The following is a 26,809-nucleotide window of genomic DNA, read 5'->3' on the forward strand; positions in this document are numbered from 1 at the left end:
AGACAGTCACACAGAGAAGGAACCTTGTTTCATCTGCAGCCAAGCGGATTAGTGCTGCTGACATTGCTGTATTGCCAAAAACATCAGCTTTTCTCAGGCATTAAGAAAAATGTCTGAGTTAAGACTATATTTAAAATGATACAAAGGGGTCTGACATCGTTTCAAACGACCAGGATTCACAAACACGAAACATTTTGAGTTATGAAATGACATTTTAAGTTAAATAAATGAAATTAAATGTATGCTGGTCTATATTCATATCAGTGAACATCACGCTAACCTGAGCAGATAACAGTGAAGTAAGAACTTTCTTTATCTGGAGAACCCAATTTCAAACCCGATCAACCCCCTACTGATTCCCTTCAAGTTCCTGGGCCTCTATATTTTTATTATTGTCCAAATCTCATGTGCAAAGCCAAACCAGAAATCAATTGATTCTACTTACAAGTGTTGTGTGTGTCTCCACATGATCTTATTCCTGTGTGCCATAGACCTTTGGTGTTGTCCAAAGACTAACAGCGATCATGTTTTCATTCTCCAGAGAGTAGTTCTGTGTAAAGCAGATGCCACTGCACATGAGCAGGAACATGGTTCCATCTACAGAGCTTTGCTTGCTTGTCGTGTTACATATCACAACTTCTCAACTTTGCACTAAAAGTACATCTGCCATACACAGAACTACTCTCCAGAGACTGAAATGTGATCGCTGTTATCAATCTTTGGAGCCATTTCTAAACAAATTAATGTGCCCAAATTCTTTGTAATGAAGGAACATGTCACCCAGTGCAACAATGTGGTTCACTGACATGTTTTTAATAGTTTCTGGACAACAACGGAGGTCTACGGCACAGAGGAATAAGATATATCAGGCTATGGATACACACACAATACTTGTTAGTAGGATCAGTATATTGTTAGTTTGGCTGAAATCGCCAGCCTTATGCAGCTGATTCTGACCTTTGACCTCTCTGTAAGAACATTTCCCTATGAGGTTCACGGAGGTACACACAATATTAAAGAGTCGGACCCACTTTTTGCCTCTCAGTTCTGGTAGTTGTCCGGCCAGGATGGCAGCCAGTCCCATGGCTCCCTCTGTGTCCACAGTAGAGCGCTCAAACTCCTGAAAGCGCAGCATCGCCACCAGAGCATCCTCCTCACTGTGAGCAAGTAAAGAAAAGACGTCAGGACAGCCATGTCATATCAATTACAGAATAGTTGAATAGTTCGTTATATTTCAAAATTACGTTTGAATAAAAATAATAATAAACTCCCCAAAAATTATTGAAATAAAGTACCTAAAATTCAGCAGTCAACATTTTAAAAGGCAAAATGTAAAGATGGCACATAACAGAATTTTTACACATTTTTACAGTGTATATCTAATTTTAGAGTAAAGCTTTCAAATGAGGCTTTAAAGTGTGAATGTGCTGTAATGTGGAGATGCAGTACCTGACAGAGATGACTTTGTCTACCAGTTTCTTTGCCAGCTGGAAGGTGTTAACGCCAAGCGAGCGCTCCATAAGATCTGACAACAGACAGAAGATCAACATATGTTGTGTTACTGCAGCAGAGAGAGAGTGAAGAGCCTCTTGAGCTTCTAGCAAGAAAATGTGCAGATAATGATGAGGTTTATTCAAACTTCACATCACATTACAGTTATGTACTAAATGTCTGAACTAACACTGATCACTTCAGTGGTCAGTTGTATTTCATCTGTCCAGGCTTTTAAACATCCTTCCAGACATGAGCTGAGTTTACCTCCGTAGAGTTTCTTATTGGGGTTGCTGTGCATGCCTTTGATTGGACCATCTGTTTTCAGAGATTGTAGCAGCAGTGGGAAACCTTCTGGTTCAATTCCCTGTCAAAGAAAGCCCATGCAGTTAATTAATTAATTCAGAAACCATTTTTAAACTTAAAATCTTCTACAGTCCTTCCTCATTTACATTTACTCTTTAATAATAAAAGTGGTGAATTTCTCTTGAATGGGTGCAGATATTTTGTACAGTCAATGTATACACATGTAGCATGCAGCAACCCGTCCACTGTAAATAGATGTGGTACATCTTGAGTGCTAACATCAATAGATGTGAAATGAGATGATTACTATAAACAAGCAAGACCATATGGAAAGATTTTTAGCCTCTCGCAGTAAAATGTAGCAAGAAACGCCCTTGCTTGACAAAGGGATTTGTCTTTGTAAAGCAACAGCGTTTATGATCTAATGATGGAAAATTGAAGGCAATTCTTGTTGCTCCAGTGTAAACAGAGCAAAAGCTGTCAGGGTTTCCGCTGTAGGCGGATAATGGAACAAGAGGAAACAGGGGAAACACTTCAAATACATTGATCTTGTTAAGGAAATCTAAGCAGATTGAAAAACACACTTGGATCAACACCAGTGAGATGTAGGAGGCAAGTAGCAGCCTCATATTTGCAATGAGAAGCAAGGGTTTATGGGAAATGTGACCTCATTTTGAGAATCACTTGCACAAACAATACCACTAGTGTGAGATTCCTCTCTCTTCTGCTTCCCTTAATTACTAAAATCTACCCTCTGAGCATCTACTTACGATGACAAGAATTTCTGCGTTGAGGTGTTTGATGGCTGCAGCTGTGCCAGCCAGTAGACCGTACTGTCCAGCTGCAGGAACCACCACTGCATCCAGTTTGGACACTTGTTCATAGATCTCCATGCCCACAGTGCCCAGTCCTGCCAGGTATGCTGCACTTTCATCTCTGGACGCCAGAAAAGAGAGAAAGAAAGGGGGAAGAGATGAGCTGACATGCTGCAGAGTGTCCTGATGATCAGCACACCTCGTGGGTGTCATAAAGTTTCTTTTGTGATAAACATTCTCATCACAGTCTGTCCAGTTTGTCTGCATTGTGCACACACACAGCAGACTTTAATTCAATAGATGACAGAAGTAATACGTCCTTCTTTCTTATCTCACAATGGGAGATTGTGGTAGAAATATGATTTCTATTCATGAATATCTTCCATTACAGCATCCGAAAGTAACCACAGTGTTATACAACCCTTGAAGTTTAGTTTGTTCAGTTTTTAGTTCAGTTTTCTGACTATGAATCTTCTTGACGTGTTTTTGTTACACTATGGCCCCATTCACACCTGGTATTAACATGTGATCCATATCTGTTATCAATAAGTACTCTTGTTAAATTGATTATACCTATATTGCGATCGGGTCTCAATGTGCAAATTTGCTAGACAGGGCTGGCAGACTTGCCAACAAACATGGTGTATCATAGATGGAAGCAATGTGGTATATGGGCATCATTCATTTTTTGTGAGGGAGGATTTATTGCTACTGCTACTACTTGTAGCTTTTGCCAGGCTTGCTTAAGCTAGCAGGTAGAGGTGGAGTTAGATGTCCTGTCAGCGGGCTGGGAGGATTTTCTCGAATGAGGTCACGCTGTACAGATTGCATTTACATCTGGCTGAGATCCAATCACAATGCGAGCACAACCACCTCAAGATGTGGTCTGGCCAATCCGATCGCAATTCTGTGTGCATTTACTCCTGATATTAATATGTGTTTTTCCTCATCCACATAGGTGTAAATCTACTGTATGTTGTAACGTTTACTATTATCCTGTAATTACCACTTGTGGCCACAGTGGCCACTGTTCAGCGGCATGTAAAACATGAAAAACGGATAAAGTGTTTAAACTTGAAGTGTGATGAAAACAGACATCTTTCATGGCAGAAATTTCAACATGTCATAAAAGATCTAAAAATGTATTGTACAGTAGAGTTGTTTGTATTACTGGAGTATTCACCCTTTAAAGGACCAGTGTATAGGAATCTAGTGGTGAGGTTGCAGATTGCAACCAGTTGAATACCCCTCCCCCGTCCTCTCCCCCTCCAAGCATGTAGGAGAATCTACGGTGGCCAGTCGCAAAAAACGGGAAAGGCCCTCTTTAGAGTCAGTTTTTGGTTTGTACATTCTGGGCTACTGTAGAAACATCGCGGTGCAACATGACGGCCTCCGTGGAGGAGGACACGCTCCCTATGTAGGGCTCATTCTAAGGTAACGAAACACAACAATTCTTATTTTCATGGGATTATACATTAATTAAAACATCATTATAAAGATTGTATTGCATTGTTGTACAAGAAACCACTCTACATTGTGACATTAAAATTACAACAACAGCCCTAGGATCCTGGTAATGTGCATACTGGAGTGACTGAGAACACAGCCATCATTAACATTATCCATCGTTACATCTGTACTTTTCCTGCTCTGACAAAAAAGGATGATTTGATCAAATGATTGGGCATTTGCTTATATGATGCAAGTGAAAAAGAGATGATCTCAGTTGTAGTTCTTTAAACATCAAATAACATTAAACATAACACCACTATATATAGATTTGCTCCAGGGTGAGATTCTTCTTCACTTGTTCAGCTGATTATTCTGATGGTTTACATTCATGCAATAGCCAATAATTCACCAATATCATTAGTGCAGTGGCCATTAGACATGGTTCTGAACTCTGTTAGGTCAAATGTCAGAGTGAGTGTTAGTGAGACTGACTCTTCCAGGTAGAGGTATCCGTTCTCTTTGGCCAGATGGCGGGCATGGTTCTGGGAGTCGTGGCCGGTGCTGCCATAGGAGATGACCATGGCGCCATAGTCTCTGTAGATCCTGAGGCGAGGTGAGGAGCAGCATGATGGCATGATGACAAATACCGGGATCTTAAGCTCCACCGCATGGTGGGCTACGGCCATGGAGAAGTTACAGTCACTGGCCACGATCACACCCTTCCTCTGCTGCTCCTGGAGGGACATGAAGTGTGAGCAAAGATGTAAAAACACTTGCATATATCTTATATACCACAAATAAAATGAACTCTTTTCTCTTCATCATTCAGGTTGACTATTGGCTTTAAATAAGCAACATAAAATAGACAATGGCCTCATCATCAAATTAATTAGGAAATTAGTATTACAGTAGTATAGAATTATTGCAACCAAATGAGATTCTCCATATCATCTTTCTTGAGCAATATTGTCAGTGGTGTTGTTTCTCAAAATGTTGCCCACAATTCCCATAATCCCTGCTGCTTCCTGTGCTGATCCTTGCTTCTTCAGTTTTGTGGCTTTACTGAAGGGGATAAAGAGGTTGGAAGTGATTTTTCCACCTGTGTGCTTAAAGCTGAGAAATGTTTAAAAAACAAAAAATTGCTGGTCGTCAATTCACAGTCTTGACAATGATAAAAACTCTGACTCAGTATACACATGGAAAAGGGCACATTTTTAAGCCACTGATCATTAACGCTGCAGTCAGGCTATTTTTGTCCCCATAGGTCAATAATGGTCATTTAACGTGTGTCTGCACGAACACACAGATTAGTAGATCACACTGACGAGGCACCTTCTAGAGTCACTTGACCTGATAGACAGGAAAGGATCATCCTCTCTCTCTCTCTCTCTCTCTCTCTCTCTCTCTTTCTCTCTTTCTCTCTCTTTCTCTCTTTCTCTCAGTTTGACCTGTGTGAGGGAGGTGAGCAGGTACAGCACTCCTCTCTCTTTCACGGAGCCTGTGTAGTGCAGTTGCTCCTTCTTCAGGTAGATCTCCATGCCGTATTGTTTGGACAGTCTGGAGTACTGAAAAACATGAAGAAGACAATTTTTAAGGACAGCTCTATTTATAATCTCACAAGGAATTTGTACTGTACAGAAGGTCAAAAACTCTACCCTGGTAATTTAGGAAGTTGTTTTTCTTTTTACTAACCTGTGTTTAATCTAGAAATGAAAAGTAAATTCATGCCTCTCAGAATATATATCTCATGTCTAAATTGATTTGATAAGGTTTAACTTAAGCACATGTTCAAACTAACAATTCCATTGATATTGACTGGAAATGTACATAGGTACAATATCATTTTAACATGCATGTAGTATGTTCAAAATAACAGCTAAAGTCAAAGAAACTTCGTTTAAAAAAAGGGAAATTATGATACAAATTACATGTAAAATATGATATACTACACACTGAATTAAAACACATTATGTTAATACCAAGATATATGCCTCATCAAAATGATGTACAGTCTATAACAAATTGCTTAATTTTTAGATTGATTTCCTGAGGGTTCCCCTGTCAAAATCCCAAAACAGTTCCTATTATGTCCATGTAGTGATAGAGATGATGTTTGCTCTCCTGAGAGGTCAGAGGTCACCCATCTTCATATTAATTTAGTGTACCGTGCAGGGCGTCTTCTGTATCCCTGACTGGATCCTGAAGGCCGCAGCACTGATGTCCTCAAAGCGGAGGTACTGAACAGGAGGTCTGGAGACAACCCTGAACTCGCTGAGTCGTCTGGTCTTGGGTGGGTCCATGAGCCTGATCTCGGGGCCCCCCACCACTCTGATGTCATGGACCTTCACATCTCCATTGAGGAGTTCTTCCTCACCAAAGTCCTTCAACCTCTCTGGTTCAATGAGGGTGGGTCTGCGGGTTACGGTGCCATTACTGATGAGACCTCCTTTGTAAGAGCCGCCGGGCTGACCGGGGCCCAGACGCAACTCCTCTCTGTGCAAGAGAAGGGTTGAATATTCATGTGAGATATGCTGTATTTGAGAATACTGTCAGATAGTTCACAGACAATTCATTACAGAATCATAACGCTTTGACATACTTAGGCAGTAGAGCAGTGTGCTAAAAGTCATGTACAATCATTTTCCATTCTGCTTTGCTTTCCAGACTTTCATTCATTTTAGTACAGTATTAAAATAAACATGCTGTAGGTTTTATTTTTCTAAAACCTACCGCAAACCTACTGTAATTGTTGCATGCCAATGCATCAGTATGAAAATCATTGACTGGTTTGAAAAGTGTGTTGTGTGTTGAATATTTGTGGTCAGGAAGCTCCAATGTCTGGGTTTTAAAGTTCATCTTACAAAGCCAGAAGATAGACAATAAGCAAACATGGATGCTGAGTAAAAGTAGATGTAAATTTGATAGCTTCTTGATTTTAAATGGTTGTTTTCCACAGCCAACTCATGATGTTGGAACTTCCCAAAAGACTTGTCAGATCAATTCAAGCATTTACCTGGATGTTTTCCACTGAACCATCAGGCAATAATAATGTTTTTTGACCAAAAAATTAAGCGTCATCCTTTTCACTTTGATGGATTACTAGCATCTGTGCATTGATATTCATGAAATCCATAATACTGGAGTATATTTTGAAAATGTTTGGCAGTGATGTATATATAATTTGTTGTTTAGAAAAGCATACAAGGGCCCTCAGTACAATGAGCTGACAAAGACTTATTCCCAAAATATTAGACTGTAGAAAAATGACTGATTTCTCTCGCACAGATTTATGACATTTAAATCTAAACCAATAACAAAAACATTTCCATAAGCAGGTCCCTTGGAACAAATTCTTATGAAGTGGGTTGTTTTAGAACTGATTTAGAGATAAAACTTTATAAAACTAAGTGTGAAAGTGTACTATATGCGTCATAGGAACAGAAGAATATAACACAAGTCGACCTGAGGCAAGGCAGAGAGAAGGAGGGAGGAAAATCCAACAAGACTGATGACAATCAGCATGTGTCACCACTATATAGTGTTAGAGACTATGATCTGTTAACCTGCAAGCCCAACCCACACACACACCAGGCTTTAAATCACGTCACTATTTATTCACCAAATTCTAATTATACACTGGAACTGCATTTCAGACATCACTTCAGAACTTCAGTCTCTTTGACATTTGAGGCTGGATGTAAAAAACTTTCTAAAGTGACAATTTCACAGTTTCAACTTCGTGAACTGCTTGAATTGAAATTGAACTGACCTCAACCCTGACATGAAAGTATGTGAATGAAACCCACCCACCCACACACACACACACACACACACACACACACACACACACATACACAAACACGATCCTTCAGTCTAAGATGAATTGATTCACCTTTCATGTCAACCCAGCGTTGAATCACTGTGACAGATTACATCTATAAGTCAACTTATGATTCATCGGGTCGTTCAGCTCCTCTTTTCAGGAGACACACAAACGATTAAAGTGGCAATTTAGGGCCAAAGACAGGAGTATTTGATTTATAACAGCTCAGTAAAAGTCTATTGAATATAATCTAACAGTACCATTCATTTAAATAATTCAATTTCTTTCCAAATATTGAGTCTACTTTCATTTCTCAAATGACATTGCACAAAACTGGATTAAACATCAGACTTGTTTGTGGATGCTTCTGTAAGCACGTAGTTAACCAGGAAGCCCCTTAAACAGTATAAACATAATAATAGGATTACACCCTCTGGAGATTAACCCTCTCACTTATCCACTAAAGCAGACCACAAATGGTTAACAACTAAGTTTGAAACTTTGAATGAGGTTGTGCAGAGGAGCCATGCCAGTTGCATACAGATCTAGGCAAAAAGCCAGGTGTTTGTTGCTTCAGTCACTCAGGCAGGTGGTCAGATAAAGCTGATTGACTAAGTTTTTAACTCAAGAAGAGTAAAATAAAAGAGAATGCAGTGATGAAAGTGCTTTGCTGAGCCTCAATAACATCTCCTCTGTCTTCAAGAGGCCACCAGGTGGAGCAGCTTTCCCAAACGAACAGTCTGAGTTTCATCCAGTGCTGCCAGCACTCTGCAGAGAACATCCCTGTCTATTTATATCACAATGATCTGCCATAAACAATACTATGACCTTTCACCTGGTCCCCTGGGTCCATTACTGCCCTCTGCCCTACTTGTCAGTCCATTATTCAGGCACACAGTTTGCTCTTTAACATGGCTGTGAATGGTAAAGTCCAAGGCTGCACCTGTGATTAGAGTGCATTGGTTCAAAAGCAGAGTTCAAAAACAACATCAAAGGGGGAAAAAGAGCAACACAGCAGCCGGAATCAAACCTCAAAAAGAGGAGATGAAGAGCTGAGATGGTAAAAATAGGTTCTTTTCATTTTAGATGGTACAAAAAATGAAAAGTGAGGATGAAGCAAAAAGTGAAGGAGACATTTCAGCTCACCAGGCTTTCATCATTGTACTATCTCAGCTTCTTAGGCTTTTTTAAAGGCTAACTGTCTGATGTACTACTTCCTTTCCCCACTGAAACAACGTGCATGTGGGAAGAAATGTCTCCCAGCACTGTATGACCCTGATTGTTCATCATCATAAGCACAATTCTGTATCTTTACATCTTCCAGACCTGGGTCAGACAGCATTTTTCTTTCTTTGTCTGGATTGTTTTAGCCTACTTAGGTACCATACGTGTGAGACATTGTGTCTCACAGAAAGTTTTTAAAGGATAATTTTCTGTGATTTTCTGATTGAAGATTCACGTCTGTCCAAAATTATTCTGATGTACTGAACCTCACTAGTCATGGTGTTCCACATAGGCTGCAACAACACACAGGAAGTATTGCAACCTCAGTTTGACCTTAGATGTGATGTCATTTATATATTGAACAGTATTGGCACAGTATTGCACTAGATGCTTAGATTCAATTTAACTTTCCTGTGCCACTATCTGAATTCTCTCTGTCTTTCTTAAAATATGTAAGAATTACCTGCTGACAAAGAGGAGAATAATGTAGAGGACCAAGCGAAGGAGTAAGTCTACCAGGGCACAGAAGGAAGGGAGTAGCACTCCTCTACAAGGAGCAGGAGCTGAGGAAGAGGAGGTAGAAGGTGGGCAGATGGAAGAGGAGGAGGCAGTTGCTGTTGGGGGCTCAGATGGAGCAGGAGAAGGTTTGGGGAGAACCGTCTGAGGAGGAAGATGATTGTCGGAAGGGAGGTTGGAGATCTTAGATTTGGGGACTGCAGTCGTCAAACATGGATTTGAAAGACAAACAGGTGGTTTTGTTGATTCCCTTTCAAGATTTAGGTGGGGGGAAAGCGGCTGAGGGGGAGATTGGACATCTAAGGATGTGTTTGTTAGATGAGGCTGCAAACAAAGAGGAGGAGAAAGAGGAAGAGGCACTAAAGCTGTAGAAGTAGCAGCTGCCTCCAAACTCAAACTAGAAGGAACAGCGGGAGTCTGTGACTTGTCCTGGTTTTGGGATGGAGATTGATTCTTGTCCAGGGCAGGGTCTAAATCTGGCACTACTGGACTGGTCTGGGTAGGGGAGAGGTCCGAAGGGTCTGACTGGCTACATGTTGTAATTTCCCACCTCTCCCAGAAGGGGTCATTCTCCTCGCAGTCTTTGATTGCAGGCCTTGGTGAATATAATCGCTCGAGACGCTCACTCAAGTAGCTCGAGTAGAATAACTGGGCAGCAAAGTTCATCCTGGCCGAGGCACTGTCCTCTTAAAGTCCAAAGAGTCTTGTATCTGTAGCTGAATCCCTCCTCCGGCTGCTGTGGTGTGTCCGAGGGATAAGAGGACACTGACTGGTGCTGCTCCCACGGTGTAACATCCCCTGCCCCAGCTCCCTCCCTCTTTCACTGCGCAGGGGCTATTTAAGAAGGGATTACCCAGGGACACATGCATGTTGGCTCTGCAGTGTCTCTCCATTGGCCTGGCCCCTCCCAGGGCTCTATTCCTAGTCCCAGACCAGGATTACCTCCCTTTCTGTGACGTAGTGCTAATCAGACAGTCTAAGGAGATAGATGCAGACTTAGGGTTTATCTAGGGAGCAGTGATCTGGAGGCTCAACCAAACAGAGGAGACAACTGTGAGTGGAGGATCAGAAATGAAAGGGCTGCGCCCAGAAAATTGCCAGATCTGAAAAAAAAAAATATATATATATATACACTCATATCTCCATTTTACATATCTAGAATCAAGATGCTGGGCAGTTCACCTTAAGCCTCTCTGAGATACACTGAGGGCATCAGCAGACAATCTTCTATTCAGTGCATTGCTGTCACATGTCAGCTGTAAGAAACTGAAGCAGGATGTTGCTGAAGAGCAGCACAACTGCCCTGGATAAGTTTTAACAACACAACCGAAGAGTACATGTAGTATAACTGCAGAGAGAGACAGGCTGCCAGCTAGACAGATAACAGAGACTTTAGGGAAAGTGGAGAAGAGGTAAATTGGCTGCTGCCAGCACTCAGCAGGTAGTCCAGATCCAATCCAGCCCTGATCTAATGTCCAACACGTCCCTCAAATCCAAACTTGGGAACAACAGTGATGTGTTCCTGGCCCCTTCTAAATAATGAGTATGCCCCAACTCAGATCACTAGAGGAATGTGTATAATCAGAGATAATCCCTTTAGCAGACGTGGCTCAAACAGTATTTGCAGGTAAATCTGAGTGTAGTCAATGGAGTGTGAGATGGGTGGTGTTTACTGCCTTAGCATAGCGCAGATGGTTTCATGTAAGTTGTCAGTCACAGAGAGGGAAGTTAATGTTCAAAAGTTTTCCAGTGACTGTCTAAAATTTCCAGTAATAGTTGTAATATACTGATATGCGCTGACACATCAGGGTACTCCACTCTCCTTTTTCCCAGCATCAATGTGCATCAACGCTTCAGAAAAACTGAAATTTTACCACATTTGCTCCCAAGATTGACACATCCCAGCAACACAGGCGAGGTGTAAATTGATGTTTCAGATGATGATGTGCTATGTGGTGCACCTAGTGCGTGTTGCACTTAAAGGGGAAGTCAATCGATTTTGCACATCAAAATCTGTTTGCAGGTCTTTGGGTGTACTGCTGCATATGTTAACAAAGCTGTATTAAGTCTTTTGAGGCTCCAGAGGGAGCTGCGTGAAGTCTGATAAATTGCCTTGAGTGATGTCATTTTTTGATTGGGGCTGAAGACTACAAATCTGGGAGTGTGGAGTTACTAGACCTCTGTAGTCCACTCCTCATCTTTGCTTAAGGCTAGCAGCACAACACCCGAATCTCTACAGCTGAGGGAATTGAGTCAAGTTGCATTGTGGGTGATGTAAGTGTCAGATTTTGACAAGGAGGAAGAATGCATGGAATTAAAAAAAAGATGATGTCTCTGGTGCTGCTGCACGACTTTAATCCTATTTTAAAAATTGTGTGTTGAGAGTCTGACAGTGTGATAGGAGTGCAATGCTAAATCACCTCAGCTAACCAGAGGGGCACGTAGGCTGACCAGAAGACCATTTAGGCTTCCAGAGGGGGCACATGGGGACACTCAATTGCTTCAACTGCTACTCTTGCGTGACATAGGAACAAAATGATGCATTTAAGTGTCCCATTAGAGCACACAAAAAATCTAGCTTGAATAAAAGTTTAAAAGAGACACTTTGGTGGCAAAAAGAGCTAAAAGATGAGTCTTTAAGCAGCAGATGATCACTTTGTCTGCAAGATTTCAAATGTAACTTGCTTTGTTTAGATGTGTGAGTGATGTGTGCCAGGCAGCTGAAGTTTGTAATGGAGCGTTTCACCGACTTATGAGGATTACAAATTTCAGGAAAATACAGACCATGGAAACAAAAGGTAATACCAATTTGAAGTGCTAATAAATTTATCTTAATTTTCTTGGATACAAACTAAACATACAGTATCAAGAGCTGTGACACAGTTGCTGTATCAACAAGCAGGACAGAGAGGACCCTGCTGAGTTTCTGTAAGCACAGTATATCTACAATAGGATTAGGACACAGTCAAAGGAAATCAAAGGTCAACTAATGGCTTGTCTTAAAAGCGGAGGGTGGAGATTTGTTCCTTTTGATGTAGTCACACACACCCACACCTCACCCAAATCAGGTTTAGCTCCTTAAACAGTGGCAGGAAGGCAGAGTATGCCAGGGGCCAGACGCACACAGAGAGCTGAGCTAAGTTCTTGGCAATAACAAGGTTTAGTGAGGTCCATGTTCAGGTGGAGATAGCTGGTAGACTGGATGAAATAATGAAAGGTTACAGTGCATATTGTTCATTTCAACAAAGAAAATGTTGAAAATTTCCCTATCATATAGCTTAATGGCTGCAGTATGTGCAAAGGAGGCCATGAACACACTTGTGTTTTTACTCTCCTTATAGGGACCACACAATATCATTTAACAAACCCTAAAATAAGTTTTACCAACACTTACTATGACCCCTACCGAATCCTTATTCCTTATTACTTCAAAACACAAGTCCTAACCCTGAACTGTCACAGTGTTTGGAGAGGTGTCACTTTTTGTGACATTTGGTCATCAGATGACTGGCAGGCATTACATCAAACAAAACAAACAGGCATATAGACAGCAGAAAGAAGAGAGTTGTACATAAATAGACAGTGTGAAGGTGACCCCGCCTCCAGCACTGTCACACCACAGATCAGCGTGACGCCAGATGACCGGGTGCCATGATCCTCTCACTCTGTGTCCATGTAGACATCCATGTGTCTGCTGGCCGAACTCGAACCAACATTCACTACCTGAATGACAGGTCACAGGCTGAACTTTGACATACATTCACATCTAATATTATTCTGTTTCATGGAAGTCTCAGGAGATTTCCTAGAGTGATTGTCATGATACTGATATTTGTTTGATAGAATTTTTAAAACAAAAAACAACTTAAAATAGAGCACAAATATTCTCCATATGCCAGTTCACTTGTCAATTTGCAGAATTGCTGAGGTCATTAGAATTTTTGGGACCTAAAAATGTTCACATAGAGCATGAAATAAAACATGCTATTTTGTCTTGATAAAAATAATTTGTAAACTGTAAAAGGGCTTCTAATGACCTCTACTGTAATTTCTATCATTTTATGGCATAAATTAGAAGACAAATTGACATTGTTGGGATGTAAATTGCATGAATTATATAATATTGATACCCCCATTTAACATAAAAGGGAACCTCCTGTAATTTTACGCATCATAGTTTGTTTACAGGTCTTGGGGAGTATTACTGCACATGTGGAAAAAGTTGTATAAAGCCTTTTGTGGCTCCAGAGGGAGCAGAGTGAAGTCTGATAAATTGTTACTTGAGTCAGCTTCAGCTGGGGCTAAAAATGAAAAAAAAATGTGTGGAGGTTTAGAGTTAGAAAGAAGTGAGGTTACCAGAACTCTGTAGCCTGCTCCTCATCTCTGCTGGAGGCCAGCAGCTCCAGCCTACTGACATAGCACATCCGAATCTTTGACTGAACTGTAGGTGGTCAAGTTGCATTGTGGGTAATGTAGGCGCCAGGTTTTGGCAAGGAAGAGACGGCATGGAATAAAAAAAACAATATCTCTGGTTCCGCTGCATTAATTTTTATATTTAAAATTTAAAAAAAAACTAATGTTAGTCAGACAGTGTTATAAATCATTGGAGTATTCTTTTAATATCCCCATTTTATTGCTTTGTATGTGTATTGTGTATGTGTATATTTACTAACATTAATATTCTCTTTTTGTAATTGCTTTGCATGCTTATAAATTATTTCAATAACTTTTAAAATTTTAATATCACATTCTCTTTTATGGTGACCATATATCATCTGTAGTTGTCCAGGAACTACAGATGAACTAACGCTGCCACATTTACAGCACTGTTTATTAATGCACACTGTCCTTGTTAAACCAATAAATAAATAACTAGAATAAATACATTTACTCCCTTTAAATGTGATTTTAATCATTTGTGTCTTTTTCCAGACATACGAGTTTCCAGTGACTTTGGCTAACAAGGTTGTTCATGTGTGAAATATATAATTCTTTTCATATACAGTGACTGTTCTGTCTCTGACCTCTGTCACTGTTTGTTATCTACTGACAGACAAACACGTCTCTCTTCTCTCTTCTCCTCGCTGATCCCCTCATTCACTTTTCCTCCAGTTTTGTTTTCTGCTGCTTAACCTGCAGATCTGCTTAAGAGGCCAGACGAGTGAGCAGAGCACGAGGCTGAAGACAGTCTGGCTTAATGAAGATAACTACGTTTACTACGTAACAGTCCTGTCTGCCTGTATGTATGTGTGTGTGTGTGTGAGTCACAGAGAGAGAGATGCCAGTCCAGCGGGAATAACAGGAACCAATCAATGTGATTATAAAGGGCATTCTCTGCTGCTGAATTGATTTTGATTCCTCCGACTTCCCGCTGAACAGACACACCGGCTGATTTTCCCAGAAAGAACTCGGCAGCCTCGAGCTCTTTATTATTCTCTTGATTTTATCGAAAAATACAGTTCAAATACTGAAACAAAATCAAAAGAGAGGCTGTCTACCTCAACCTCACCTTTGGTAAAGATAGAAATAAGTTATCTTTCAAGTCCAAAGAGAATGTAATACTGAATACAGTCATAATGTCATGTTTTCTTTATAAAATCATGCTTTTTATCAACTTTATTGTGAACATGAAAATGCCAGTTGCCACTAATGTAACATGAAACCTGCACAGCATAATGAATTAAGTAAAACCAGATTTCCCTTCTTAAAAGTCAGAGAGTCTGTGGCTGAGCTGAGATCTGAGTCCCCTCCCCAGTTCATCCCTCCCGCCCCTTCCCAGATACTGAGCTTTTTGTTCTGCATCTAATGTTTTCATTAGGAAACTGGACGCAACCAAGTCAAGGAGGGAAAGATTAGTGAGCAAGAGAGCGGACGCAGGGCAACGAGGGAGAGAGGAAGATTTGTGGAAAAGAAGAAATCCTTTGGTTTTCAGTCTGGTTCTGGATTTGAAGACTTTTGGGGGCTTTCTCTCCTTTCACACACTCTTTGAAACACTCTTTGTCACCAGCTGCTCCACAGGTTTCCCTCTTCACCATGATCCATCCCCTCACCTCCTCGGTTGGACTCCTCCTCCTCCTGATTGGCTACGCTGCGGCAGGTAAGGGATGGGTGTGGTCTGGAGGAGGGAACTTAGAGGGGTCACAGGTCAGACAGGAAGGGCCAAAGGACACACAGCTTGGAAATCAGCTGAGCAGATAAGTGGTTCAGTCTGTTAAAGGTTTTGATTTACGGATCAGTGCGGCAGAAATACGTTTTCTGATGCAGTATTGTTAAACAGTTCCTGGGATCACCATCAGTCAAACGAAGTTACATTCTCAGTTCTCGCAAATTCATGTCTATTATATACATCAAGTCTTTGTTTCATGGTACAATACATGTCATAGACACTCACAGATGTGTGTAAGTGTGTGTAGATGATGGCTGGATGCACACATGTGAAGCTGAACTGACATCATGTGTGTTCATACACATACATGTGAGTGTGTGTGTGTGTGTTAATGGTTTGCCAGCACATCTGTTATTAATTTCACTGCAGCTCCAGCCAGACTTCATCTGATATACTGTCAGCACAGCTTTAAACAACAACTTTTTTTCCTTCATGCATGTTCATCTGCCTGCTTCTAAATAGTGTTTGTAGCTTTGTTTACCAGTGTTACCAAACTCCAACGGATAATCACAAAAATGTGGGCCAGTTCTCTCAAACCAAATCTGTGACTGATGGCCTCAAGTGTAAATTACAGTGACTTCATACTGCAAGAATGGCCAACTGCAAGAGGCACACAGCAAAATGAACACAACCTCATAGGGCACGGTGCTCTGCTGGTGTCAGAAAAGTATATGTGATTTTAAAAGATTAAATTGCAATGCTGTCACAGTTGTACGTTGTCATTTGTCATTTTTGATTGATTGACTGTCTGAGGGCGAACGGCAGAGAGGGAGAGGATGTGTGAGAGTAGCATGCTGCTGTTAGGAGAAACTTTTCATTGAGACTGTGATGGACAATGAATAATTGTCATCCCTGAAGTATTTTGGTTTAGTTTCTGACTCTCTGACTCTAAGCTCAGTGCTCAGTTGGCACAGGAGTAGAGGATCAGGCCTGTCCAACCACCCAGTCTAGTGAGCAGTGCTGCATAGGATGAGTGGCATATCCTTTTATTGGAAACTGAAGGCATTCAGTGTATATGTTGTGGCCTGTTAGCAGCTAGCACAGTCATAAGGCTTAATGTTAATAAACCCCTGGACCTGACAACAAATCATTTTTACTGAATTTTCTGAAGAATTGTGTGTTTGCTTGTGCTGAAAGTTGCTGTTCAAATTGCAAATAGTTGCCACCATGATGTAAAATCCTGTCAGTGTTTTGGCATCTGATAAGTCTTAAAATTCCCCATCTTGTTACTCAAACTGGTTCTCATTGTGACACACGGCTGTTTTCAGTCTCTGTGCCCACCAACAGATGAGAGCAGCTTGATGTCAGATGACGTGTAGGCACTGAAAGCAGTTGAACCGTGATTTGAAGAGCAGGAGATGAAAACAGCTGAAATGTCAGCTGATGAATGTGCACTGAAAGCAGATGAATTGTCGGTGCAATTATGAGCGCTGGAGATAGTTGAGGTGTGTGCACTGCAGATGAGGTGTCAAATTATTTGTAAGCTCTGACAGCAGTTGAAATGTGTGTTGAGGTGTGAGAGCTGAAAGTAGTTGAACTGTCAGTTGAAGCGTAAGCATCAAATGGAGGTGTTTTAGTGTTTGTACCGTACATGCAGGTTTTTTCACTTCACATTTTTGTGCTTGCTGGTATTCACTGCACACATCTTATGACTGGAGTTTAAAGCTCATTGATCATGCTTGTAAGCTGCTTTGCGGTTTTTCATGAGCGTCTATCAGACTAGAGCTCGGTCTGTATGTATGAAGACTGCTGTCATGAACTAACGCTCTGACCTGCATTGACTTCCCAATTTTGCACTCGGCTGCACTCCCTCTCCCCTGCAGAGAGTCATGTCATCGTAAAAACCCGCAGAGCCAGAAGAACCTGCGCACAACACACAGTCCTGCACACACTCACGGTCATTCACCTTTGTCCTCGGGTGGAGCCAGTGAGTTGGACTGTCATATCTGTGTTTGCTTTTCCTGTGGCATGTTTCCTTGGAATGTGTGTGTGTGTGTGTGTGTGTGTGGGGTACTATGTGATTTCCCAACTCCTCCTGGAACAGTTCTGACAGGGAAAATATGTTTTCATTTGAGCTGGACAAAAGCAAATGCCAAAGGAAACGCGAACAAATACCTTCTCACTGTTTGGAAACCCAGACTGTTGTGAATAGAACATTTCAGCCAGTCAGCTATTCTGCATCAGCCACATTAATCGCATCTGTAGTTTATTTCATAAGACACAGACACTCCTTCCTTTTCATAAGAGCTCTGACAGACTCGGTGGGTGAGACATTCATCATGAACATCAGCATGTCATTCTCGGTTGCAAGTTTTCCCCTCTTAAAGCACAGGCTGTGCTGTGTACACACTGATCACACAAACACACACTGACACATGGATGGAAGCACAGCTGCGGTTTGGGGGATTTTGGAGCCCCCTTTTTTTTTTTTTTTTTTTTTTTTTCTGCTGATCGGAAAACCAGCCGCACATTTTGTAACAGCTGAAGACTGTGGTTGTTATGAAATGCAACAATGGAAACCGCCACTATGATAACTTCCCATCTGATTCTACCTCTACCTATCTCTTTAGCAGACAGCTGATAATTCATCTGTCACTGTCAGACCAAAATAGATGAACTCTGAAAAGTCTTCATGGGCCCAAGTGAGCTCAACAAAAACCTCCGTCACGGAGGTCACACTGGAGCAGACATCTGCTTTGTTCACTCAGTGAGAAAATCTGACAAAAGCGGCTCTTACAGTACCTTCCATCCATCCGTTGCTTTTTCTTGGCCTGTTTCCTGCATGTACTGCACTTGGCACCCCTCCTGTCGGTGTAATGGAGCTTGTAAAATGCTTCCATGGGATGTTGTTGTAAAATCAAGACAGCCTGATGCGGAGGCATTACTGTAGCCTACACGGGAAGACAACGTGCAGAATAAGATATGGGAATCATTTCTGGACGGTTCTACTGGCACAGCCATTATTGAAGAAAGAAAAAGAAAAGATTTTGGGGGTCGGTGCAGGACTAACTTGTTAGGGTTGGATATTGTTTGCAGCATGAGATCAGCAGAAAAACAATTCTGTATCTACCCATTATATTTCCCCTGTATGGACAAAGAAAACTGCAAAAAGATGAAAAAATAAGGACTTTAAACACCCATTCATCAAAGGCAAACAGCTTTTTGTCCTTTATCTTTCACAGTTTACGTCAGGTATAAATATGGTGAAATTTGCTTCTGCTGAACAGCTAAGAACACCTGAAGAAATCCACTGTCTGTGTTTATTTCAGGGTAGACTGAATGCCTGGTGTTTTTGTTCTGAAATTAGAATTTCCATCATATGTGAAACTGCCTTTTCAAATAAAGAGAGGAAAACAGGTTATAGATGCCAGGAAATGAGAAATGAAGGTATTAAATGGTAGGAAAAGGTGGGGAGAAATTGAACCGGTATGTCTTTGTCATAGTTATGAGATGAGTGTCCAACTGGATCAGCTGTTAAACAAGAAAACTGTGTATATTAACCTCCAGAAATGCACAAGATATATGTGAAGAGGTTCAAGGTTTAGTTTTTCTGTTTCCACAGTTGGAGAGAGATAATTTTGGCTTGTTGGAGGTTACTAGCTCATTGCTTGTTGGCAGTTAAAGCATACTTTATGTGTTTTTGCAAACACTAGGCAAGGAACCAGCCTCTAACTATATTTTTCCAAGAGAAAAGTTGAAACTGCAGCCTTGTTTGGTCATTGGCAAGCAGCCACGATTTGAATGATGTTGACAAAACCCATTCCACTGAGGTACCTAACACTGCCTTAGCATCATTAATGTTCAATAACAACACAAACTGTCAGCCATTAGCTGTTCGCATACACTCCAAATGTTTCATCTAACAACAGCGACAGCACTGCTGCCAGCACTCAGTAAATGAATGAGAGGTTCACTCATTTATAAAGTATAAATGCTATCAGTGGGAGCCTGGCCTGCAGCCACTAAGAAGGTGTTAGAAAATAGAAGCAGAGTCCTGAGAGAGAATGCCAGCTTCCCCTAAAATACGTCGGCTTCAAAGAGAAACAGATAATTGGAAACATAACTGTGAAAGAAACCGGCTGAACGATGCATGTGGCCCTGTTCACCCTGCTGAAGTTCATTCACACCAAGAGCATTATAGTGGGCTGACTGATGCACTGTTTTATTCTCTGTTTAGACTCTGTGTGAGTAAGGATGATCACTCCACTGCTATTATTTGTACTTCAGTTACTTGACAGACACATAAGTTGGAAAACAGTCAAAAATAAAATATCATTTTCCTCTTGTCAGATTTTAAGACTTAAAACACTTAACACTACATTCATTTGTCAGCACTATTGATGTTTCAGCTGTTTATTTCTCATTTTTTTCCTTGTATTTTATGGTGCCAAAAGCTCCACTTAAAGGAATAATTGGAAATTTTTGGAAAAAAACGCTTATTTGCTTTCTTGCCAACTTTTTATTTGACAACTTTCGGACTGAGCCAGACTGTTTCCAGTCTTTATGCTAAGCTAAGCTAAATTTCTGCTGGCTGTAGCAATTTAACACACAGGCATGAGACTGGTATTGACCTTCTCATCTAATTCTCAACAAGAAAGCAACAGTATTCCCCGAAATGTCAAACTATTCCTTTAGCATCATAAATTGGAGTTTATATCCTTGTATTGCTCCTTCAGAAACCAGGCCTGTTTGATATGTGGAATCTGTGTTTTTGGTTTAAATGTTTGCTGTTTTTTAGAATAGGTTGGACTTTAGTGTCTTTTACTGTCATAGAAAAGATTTTTTCTCCTAATTTTTCTTCCTAATACTTGTTTAAAGTGGAGGTTAAGTGAAATTCTCCTTTTAAAATCAGTATATTGTTTAAGCATATCATCACTAACTTTTATGATGCTTTTTATGGTTTTCAGCAGTTTGCTTGCTGTAAGAAACTTACATTTTATACTGTTCATCTACTCAGATATGCACCTGTTTTGCTTTCAGTACCTGCATCTGACCTGCGGCCTCGAGCGGTGCGTTCAAGTGCATGTCAGGAGCACACAAGTCTTCACAGCCGCCTGGATACAGTGGAGAAGGTGCTTTTTTTTTTTTCAAACCAACCTCACATTCAGCCTGCAGTGGTTTGAAATCACCAGGATTCGGGATGTTTTTTCCCCCTGGTGTTGTCAGCTTCATTATTAAATGTCAGCTTTCTCTCCGTCTGAGTCTGCCAAAAAATCCTCAGCATTTCCTTTCAAGGATAAGATGTCGACAAAGCAGTGGCTCAACAGCACATCCAGTCTCACTGTGCAAAAACACCAGGATTTCTACTTTTTCCAAAATGCTGAGGAGCTCCTAATTCATCTCCTCCGATAAACCCCAGACTTACTCTGACCTTACCTTACTAGCTGTTTTGGGCAACTGTATAATTCATATGAATAAGTGGTTGTATTATTCATGAGAGATGATTCTATTATTCATACTACAACTTATTAATGTATTATTTATACGGCGACCACACAAATATGTCTTCTGTCTCCTGCAGAATGTGGAGGACACAGTTGAGAAGCTGGAGGTTGAGCTGGCTGCTCTTCTGGATGCCATTGAAGCCCCAAAGTGGCGTCCCCTGTTGGACAGTAGAGGAAAGCCTGTAGACATCCTGGAGGACCCAGAGCAGAGGGGCCAGTCCTAAACCAGCCATCCATGGAGGATTAACTATAGACAGCTTTTGAACTTGGACTTTGAATGATTAAATGCATCTGTTTCCATGAGTTAAATGCAAACCTATGTACACATATACCTTAATACAGAGTTTGTACCTTAAAAGAAGAGGCAGGCTTTTGCACAAGACTACTGCTTAGGTGTTTGCATTATTTACTCTTACTAATCCTGCGACAACCTCATTTCTTTGATTCAGCCCTAGATTCTTCCTTCTGCAGACAATAGTGGCACAGCTCATGTTTACAACACTGTTCAAAGAGATTAATTCACTTTGCTCAGTCAATTCCCACCCCTGCTCTTCATCGCCCTCTACTGTCTACAGACAAACTGTGCCTTTAACCCTTCACCCTGCATTTGAGTGAAAATGACAAAGACACACACGGACAGATGTCAAATTACTGGAAGGAGTTTTATTTCTTTATCAAAGCAGTTAAAGCAGCATGTTTTTAAACACACGGAGCAGTTCCAGTTGGTACAATACAAGGCTTTTCACTGATTCCCCCTAAAAATCCTGCAGCACAAGAACATTATGCAAAATAGGATCACGTGGAGGAAAGGAGCGGCATAAATCACATTTTCTTCTCCTTGATTTGTTTTCTCAACAGGGCACTGAGTTTCAAACTGTATCCACAGAGTTAAGACATCTACAGTATGGTACGCCTCGAGAGCATCCATCGGAAAACAGTAGAATAGGAGACATGCTGTTGCTGGTCAAACACTAGCACAATGCCTTTTGAAACACCTAACGGCATCCAAAACATTAACACATAAAGAAACATGTCAGGAGGGTTTGCAAGCACTGTCCAATTAGGAATTATCACTGATATCGAGGAACAAATGCCAAAACTGCAGATTGTAACTTAGAGAAAAGCTACACTTAAATTAACTGTCAAAATCAGTTATTATCCATTTACAAATGATTAACATATAATTACACATCCACTTCAGGCTTATGTTAATTCCTATGGTGTGTAGACTGATTTAATGAGTCTTAGAAATAACTGAGCTTTCTTTTCCACATATGAAGACATTCAGTTTTAGTAATGCAGCAGATACTGTGTTGGGGTGAAGTGAAAAATCTGCCCCCAATTCCAGTTTCTTCTTGCTTTGTTGCACAGACAATAACGCAACACTTAACCCACAACAGAGCATCACACACAACTGCTGACTTCATTCCACTCATCCGGCAAGGGTACGAGCCTGTATACTTGAACAAAGCATTAAGACAACCTACAGGATGCCAAAGGGTACTGCGTATCATCTAAAAATATCATGCCGTCCATATAACACTGGGATTATACAATTTTGTACAGTTTAATGATCACAAAAGTCACTGTCCAGAAACAGTCACGCAGGCCAGTTACAGTATACTCTGATTTGGACTGTGTCAATAATCAGGTGAGCATCAAGGGATGCGATTACCAAAAGCTTGTGCATGCACAAATCAGCCGGTAAGGCTCAAGCTCCAGTCTTCGGCAAAAACAGGCTTATATTGTAAAGGTACATGCAAACAAGCGCAGGGATTGAGACTATTAAATTCATCATATGCTTTGGCAGACCTGGAAGATGCCACTTTATATCCCTTTAAAGAAGCTTCTTAATCTAATCATAATATATAGCATTTAAATAAATAGTTGAACTTTTTGGAAAATACCTTTATTTGCGTAGAGTGAGATGAGAAGATTGATATCAGGCAATTAACCTAGCTTAGCATAAAACTTTCAAGGGACCGCTACAACCTTCAAGACAAGGGTTACACGGTTGATGGAAGCAGCCGAGCTAGCGCTAATACTAGCAAGCTAATCTGCTAGCATACATCATTGGCCGTAAAAACTGTTATTTCCCAAGATGGGCAAGTTACTTGAAAAATGTAATAAATTACTCATTGAAAAAGTAGTTACATTATTTGTTACTTTAGTTTTGTTAGTCAACCCAGCTCAATGAAAGATGCTCCAACTCCAAATCCTCTATATTCACACATCACATATTCGGTATTTTACACATGTAGAAATAGAAAATAAGGCATTAATGTTTAACAACCAGCCGGGCTACATTTTGGGGGTATTTACAGCATGCTTAATTTTAGCCCCAGAGATTGCACAGGGGACGGGTGATTCCTGAATGTGGTTTTACCAGTGGCTAATGAGAGCTAGCTAAGAATACACTACATCTTTATCTGTAGTTCTCAAAACAATACAAGTACTGAAGGTGGACTACTTTTTGGTAGCATTCTTGTTAGCTGGGCTACACATACTGTTTTGACAACCACAGTTAAGGATGTCTTCAGTAGCGTACATTACCTTATGTTTACTTTACTACATGATTTCTGGGTTACTGTTTTGTATTACTGCCTCTGTCTGTCACGTGACCATCGCCTTGTGGGTCATTACAGTCCAATGAGTTTGCCAAAACAAAGTTCGAAATCCACCAACCACACCCCTAAAGCTCACAAATGAAGTGTATCTCATTTTTAAAATATGTACACAAACAGTAATATAAAAAATATAATTTGTGGTTTTATAGTTATGTGATGTAACACTTTTTCCATCCACCCAGAACTTAACAGCATTTACAGAGAGTCACTGTGGTTACCAAATAGTTGCAGCATGCAACTTTCCCAGAAATTTTCGGTTTTACATCACTGTTTGTGTATGGGTTAAACACACAAGATACAATATTTCAATTAGTGAGTTTTATGCTACGCTAAGCTAATCACCTCCCAGCTCCATCTATGTATTTAATGTACAGACATAAGAGTGGCATCAATCATCTCATCGAAGTCTTGCACAGTGAATAAACCTATTTCCCAAAATGTCTATTACTTTAACACCCCCCCAACTTACCTGAAATGTATGCTTTATACAGAATCACAATATGATTGTATAAATTATATTATTTTCACTTGCAGAAGGAACATTGAATTTATGTTATACTGGGAAAAAGAGACATACATTCACACACTCAAAGTTCCTTAGAAATGGTTATGCAAATGGTAGAAAAGCTTTGGCATATTTTGCCTACAAGTTGTGCCTGCACACTTGGAAAGAAGAGCCGAATGAAGCAGTATGAAGGTTCCACTTCAGACAGCTCTTCCTTTAGTTTAATATGTCGAGTTTGCAGTCCCACATAAAACTGTGGTGAGTTTAATTACCTACACTGTATGCTATTTACAAGGTTTTCATTTTATTAGGCCTTAGGGTTTTAAGGTGGACCTTTGCTACATGTTCCCAGGTGTTCAAACTGAGATTAATGGTGCCACCTTAAATGTACCACTATCACTATGACAGTAATAGACTAGCTCATCTATACAATTTGAAGTACCAACAGGGCACAGCTACACATTTAAGTACAGCCCCAAAACAAGCTCTACAGAGAGATGATCTTTATAGTAACCGAGCACTTAGAGATGATGAGGATGTGCAGTGAAGCTAACAGAGCTTTCTAACAGATTCTTAAAGGATTGTTGATGATTGGTATTTATTCCCCAGAGCACTTCTGAATGCCCCCTAAGTCAGAGCAAAGCGCAGGGCTGAAATACTACATCTTTTAAGCATTACAAACACAGTGACAAGAAAAACTTTTCATTCTGATTGTTGCACTGATTTCCCATAAATTACAGTACCTTAACACCTTAAAAAAAGCTTGGAAAATACTTCAGAAATTATAGTTGGCTAAAGAGGAAAATCAAACTAGCATTAACCTATAATGCATCCATGGCAACAATGTGATTAACAAATACTGATTATCATCAACAGGCACCACTTTAAACAGGTTTAGAACATGAAACCAGTCACACTGTCTTGGCCGACTGAAAACAGCCGTGAAAACTTCAGTGTGTCTTGGAAAGGTGTTGCAACAGGAGGAAGGCGCTCCAGGAGAAAATGAAAAACGATTGTTCTGAATTAGGGCACACATTACATGAAAGAGGCTGAGGGCAAGAGTGAACTGAAGACACAGGCAAAAACATAAACTGAGTGCCTGCGTGTGCTGAATAATTCAGTCGTCCCCATCAGATTTAGAAGAGGAAGGCTGAGAGGGGAGGCGTCTCCACCAAAACCGCCGATCCCCCAAAAACCGTGGACTGCTATTGCTCAGGATGTCATCATGCTCGTGGAGCATTCTGCTTGTGAACAACACTTCCTAGTGATACCTTATTTGTCATGCTATACTGTAACATTGCATAGAAGTTAGAGCTTACTCTAGGGCGGAGGGGGAGGCGGGGACTCTCTCTGCTTCATTCATGCCTTACCGGAAGGATGCTACAGAACAAACCTAAATAAATAAAGGAAATGGTGGGAGCCATTTTGGGTCCTGCTGTGCGTCAGTCGCCCTGCTGTGCATTTCCTCCGCTCCTGGCTACAACAGAGGAACGAGGTGAGAACGTATGTATTGGCTTGGCACAAACACTCCTGTGTTCATCACTGCGGGGCAATGTGGCGCTAGCAGCTGCCGGGGGAGGAGCAGACCGAGCCGCACATGCTCAGTTTGGAGGAGGACTCGGGCTCCGGCTCAGGATCGGGTTCGGGCTCTGGTTCGGCAGTGTCATCATCAGTGGCTCCTGCCTCTGCGTCTCCATCCCCGTCTCCACTGGCATCGTCACCGCCGGCCTCCGACTGACCCTCCTCCTGACGCTTTTTCAATCTTAGACACATGGAGAAATAGACAGAGAAAGACATTTACAATAATGTATGTAAACCTCATCTTCATTATAATTTTAACCTTTAACCCCATCTGGATGACCAGGCAGACAAAAATGTCCATTTTTTTTAGTATTTTCCTTATTTTTATATCATTATGAGCACATTTGGTCCTCATAAATTAAGTCAAATCCAACACACACACATACAGAGAAAGAAGCAGTTAGTAGTCGGATGTAATGAGAGGCCTTATATCGTACTTGTCTCTGCTGTGCATAATTCTAGATATTATGTCCTCAATTATAAATAGAACTAGATTGCCATTAATTAGAGCAATAGGATATAATAAGACATTTGCCATACAGAAGGATTTCAGTAATGCTGCAGTGGCAGGACCTGGTCAATAATAGATGAGGCAATAATTTAGAGCAGCACTGAACCAATATTCCACCCTTTACATTGCACAGAGGACATATTCAATGATAGATGGACCTCATAGTCTATATTCATAATGAACAGAACATATACACAAACATTAGATGCATAATATGTAGCCAAAGCAGGGTGGAGTCAATAAACTCTTATCTATAATTTACACATTCAAGTTATTTTATTAAAGAGGCATGGCTGTCTTGCAGGTTTGAAGTGATATGCAATGCTCTCCTTTAAGCTGAATGTCTTC

General features: G+C 40.8%; 3 protein-coding genes across 6 annotated transcripts in view; 1 reads left to right on the top strand and 2 right to left on the bottom strand.

Annotated features, from left to right (window-relative positions):
• Nucleotides 1–797: 797 nt before the first annotated feature.
• LOC137196673 (uncharacterized) lies at nt 798–10,453 on the bottom strand. 2 transcript variants are annotated; one of them, XM_067609435.1, is made up of 8 exons: nt 10,178–10,453; nt 6,230–6,557; nt 5,513–5,629; nt 4,557–4,798; nt 2,568–2,733; nt 1,759–1,858; nt 1,450–1,525; nt 798–1,157 (listed from the first exon to the last, which is right to left on the bottom strand). In XM_067609435.1, the coding sequence occupies exons 1-8, from the start codon at nt 10,291–10,293 to the stop codon at nt 866–868; spliced, it is 1,437 nt and encodes a 478-aa protein (XP_067465536.1). In that variant the 5' UTR covers nt 10,294–10,453; the 3' UTR covers nt 798–865. The 2 variants fall into 2 exon arrangements, with proteins under 2 accessions (XP_067465536.1, XP_067465535.1); XM_067609434.1 differs by having other exon boundaries at nt 9,575–10,453.
• A 4,980-nt stretch (nt 10,454–15,433) lies between these two features.
• On the top strand, nt 15,434–21,619 carry LOC137196678 (placenta-specific protein 9-like). Of its 2 annotated transcripts, none has more exons than XM_067609444.1 (3): nt 15,434–15,724; nt 20,774–20,865; nt 21,315–21,619. In XM_067609444.1, exons 1-3 carry the CDS (start codon nt 15,661–15,663, stop codon nt 21,459–21,461), a joined length of 303 nt encoding a protein of 100 aa, XP_067465545.1. In that variant the 5' UTR covers nt 15,434–15,660; the 3' UTR covers nt 21,462–21,619. The 2 variants fall into 2 exon arrangements, with proteins under 2 accessions (XP_067465545.1, XP_067465546.1); XM_067609445.1 differs by lacking the exon at nt 15,434–15,724 and adding an exon at nt 15,782–16,102.
• A 261-nt stretch (nt 21,620–21,880) lies between these two features.
• The window catches only part of LOC137196677 (serine/threonine-protein kinase 32C-like), a 75,453-nt gene continuing 70,524 nt past the window's right edge, over nt 21,881–26,809 (bottom strand). For both annotated transcript variants that reach the window (XM_067609442.1, XM_067609443.1), the window contains one exon: nt 21,881–26,131. In XM_067609442.1, the coding sequence (XP_067465543.1) occupies nt 25,930–26,131 (202 nt within the window). In that variant the 3' untranslated portion in view covers nt 21,881–25,929. The remainder of the gene's footprint in view (nt 26,132–26,809) is intronic.

This window comes from Thunnus thynnus, chromosome 14 (assembly GCF_963924715.1).
Source record: "Thunnus thynnus chromosome 14, fThuThy2.1, whole genome shotgun sequence".
Taxonomy (NCBI): domain Eukaryota; kingdom Metazoa; phylum Chordata; class Actinopteri; order Scombriformes; family Scombridae; genus Thunnus; species Thunnus thynnus.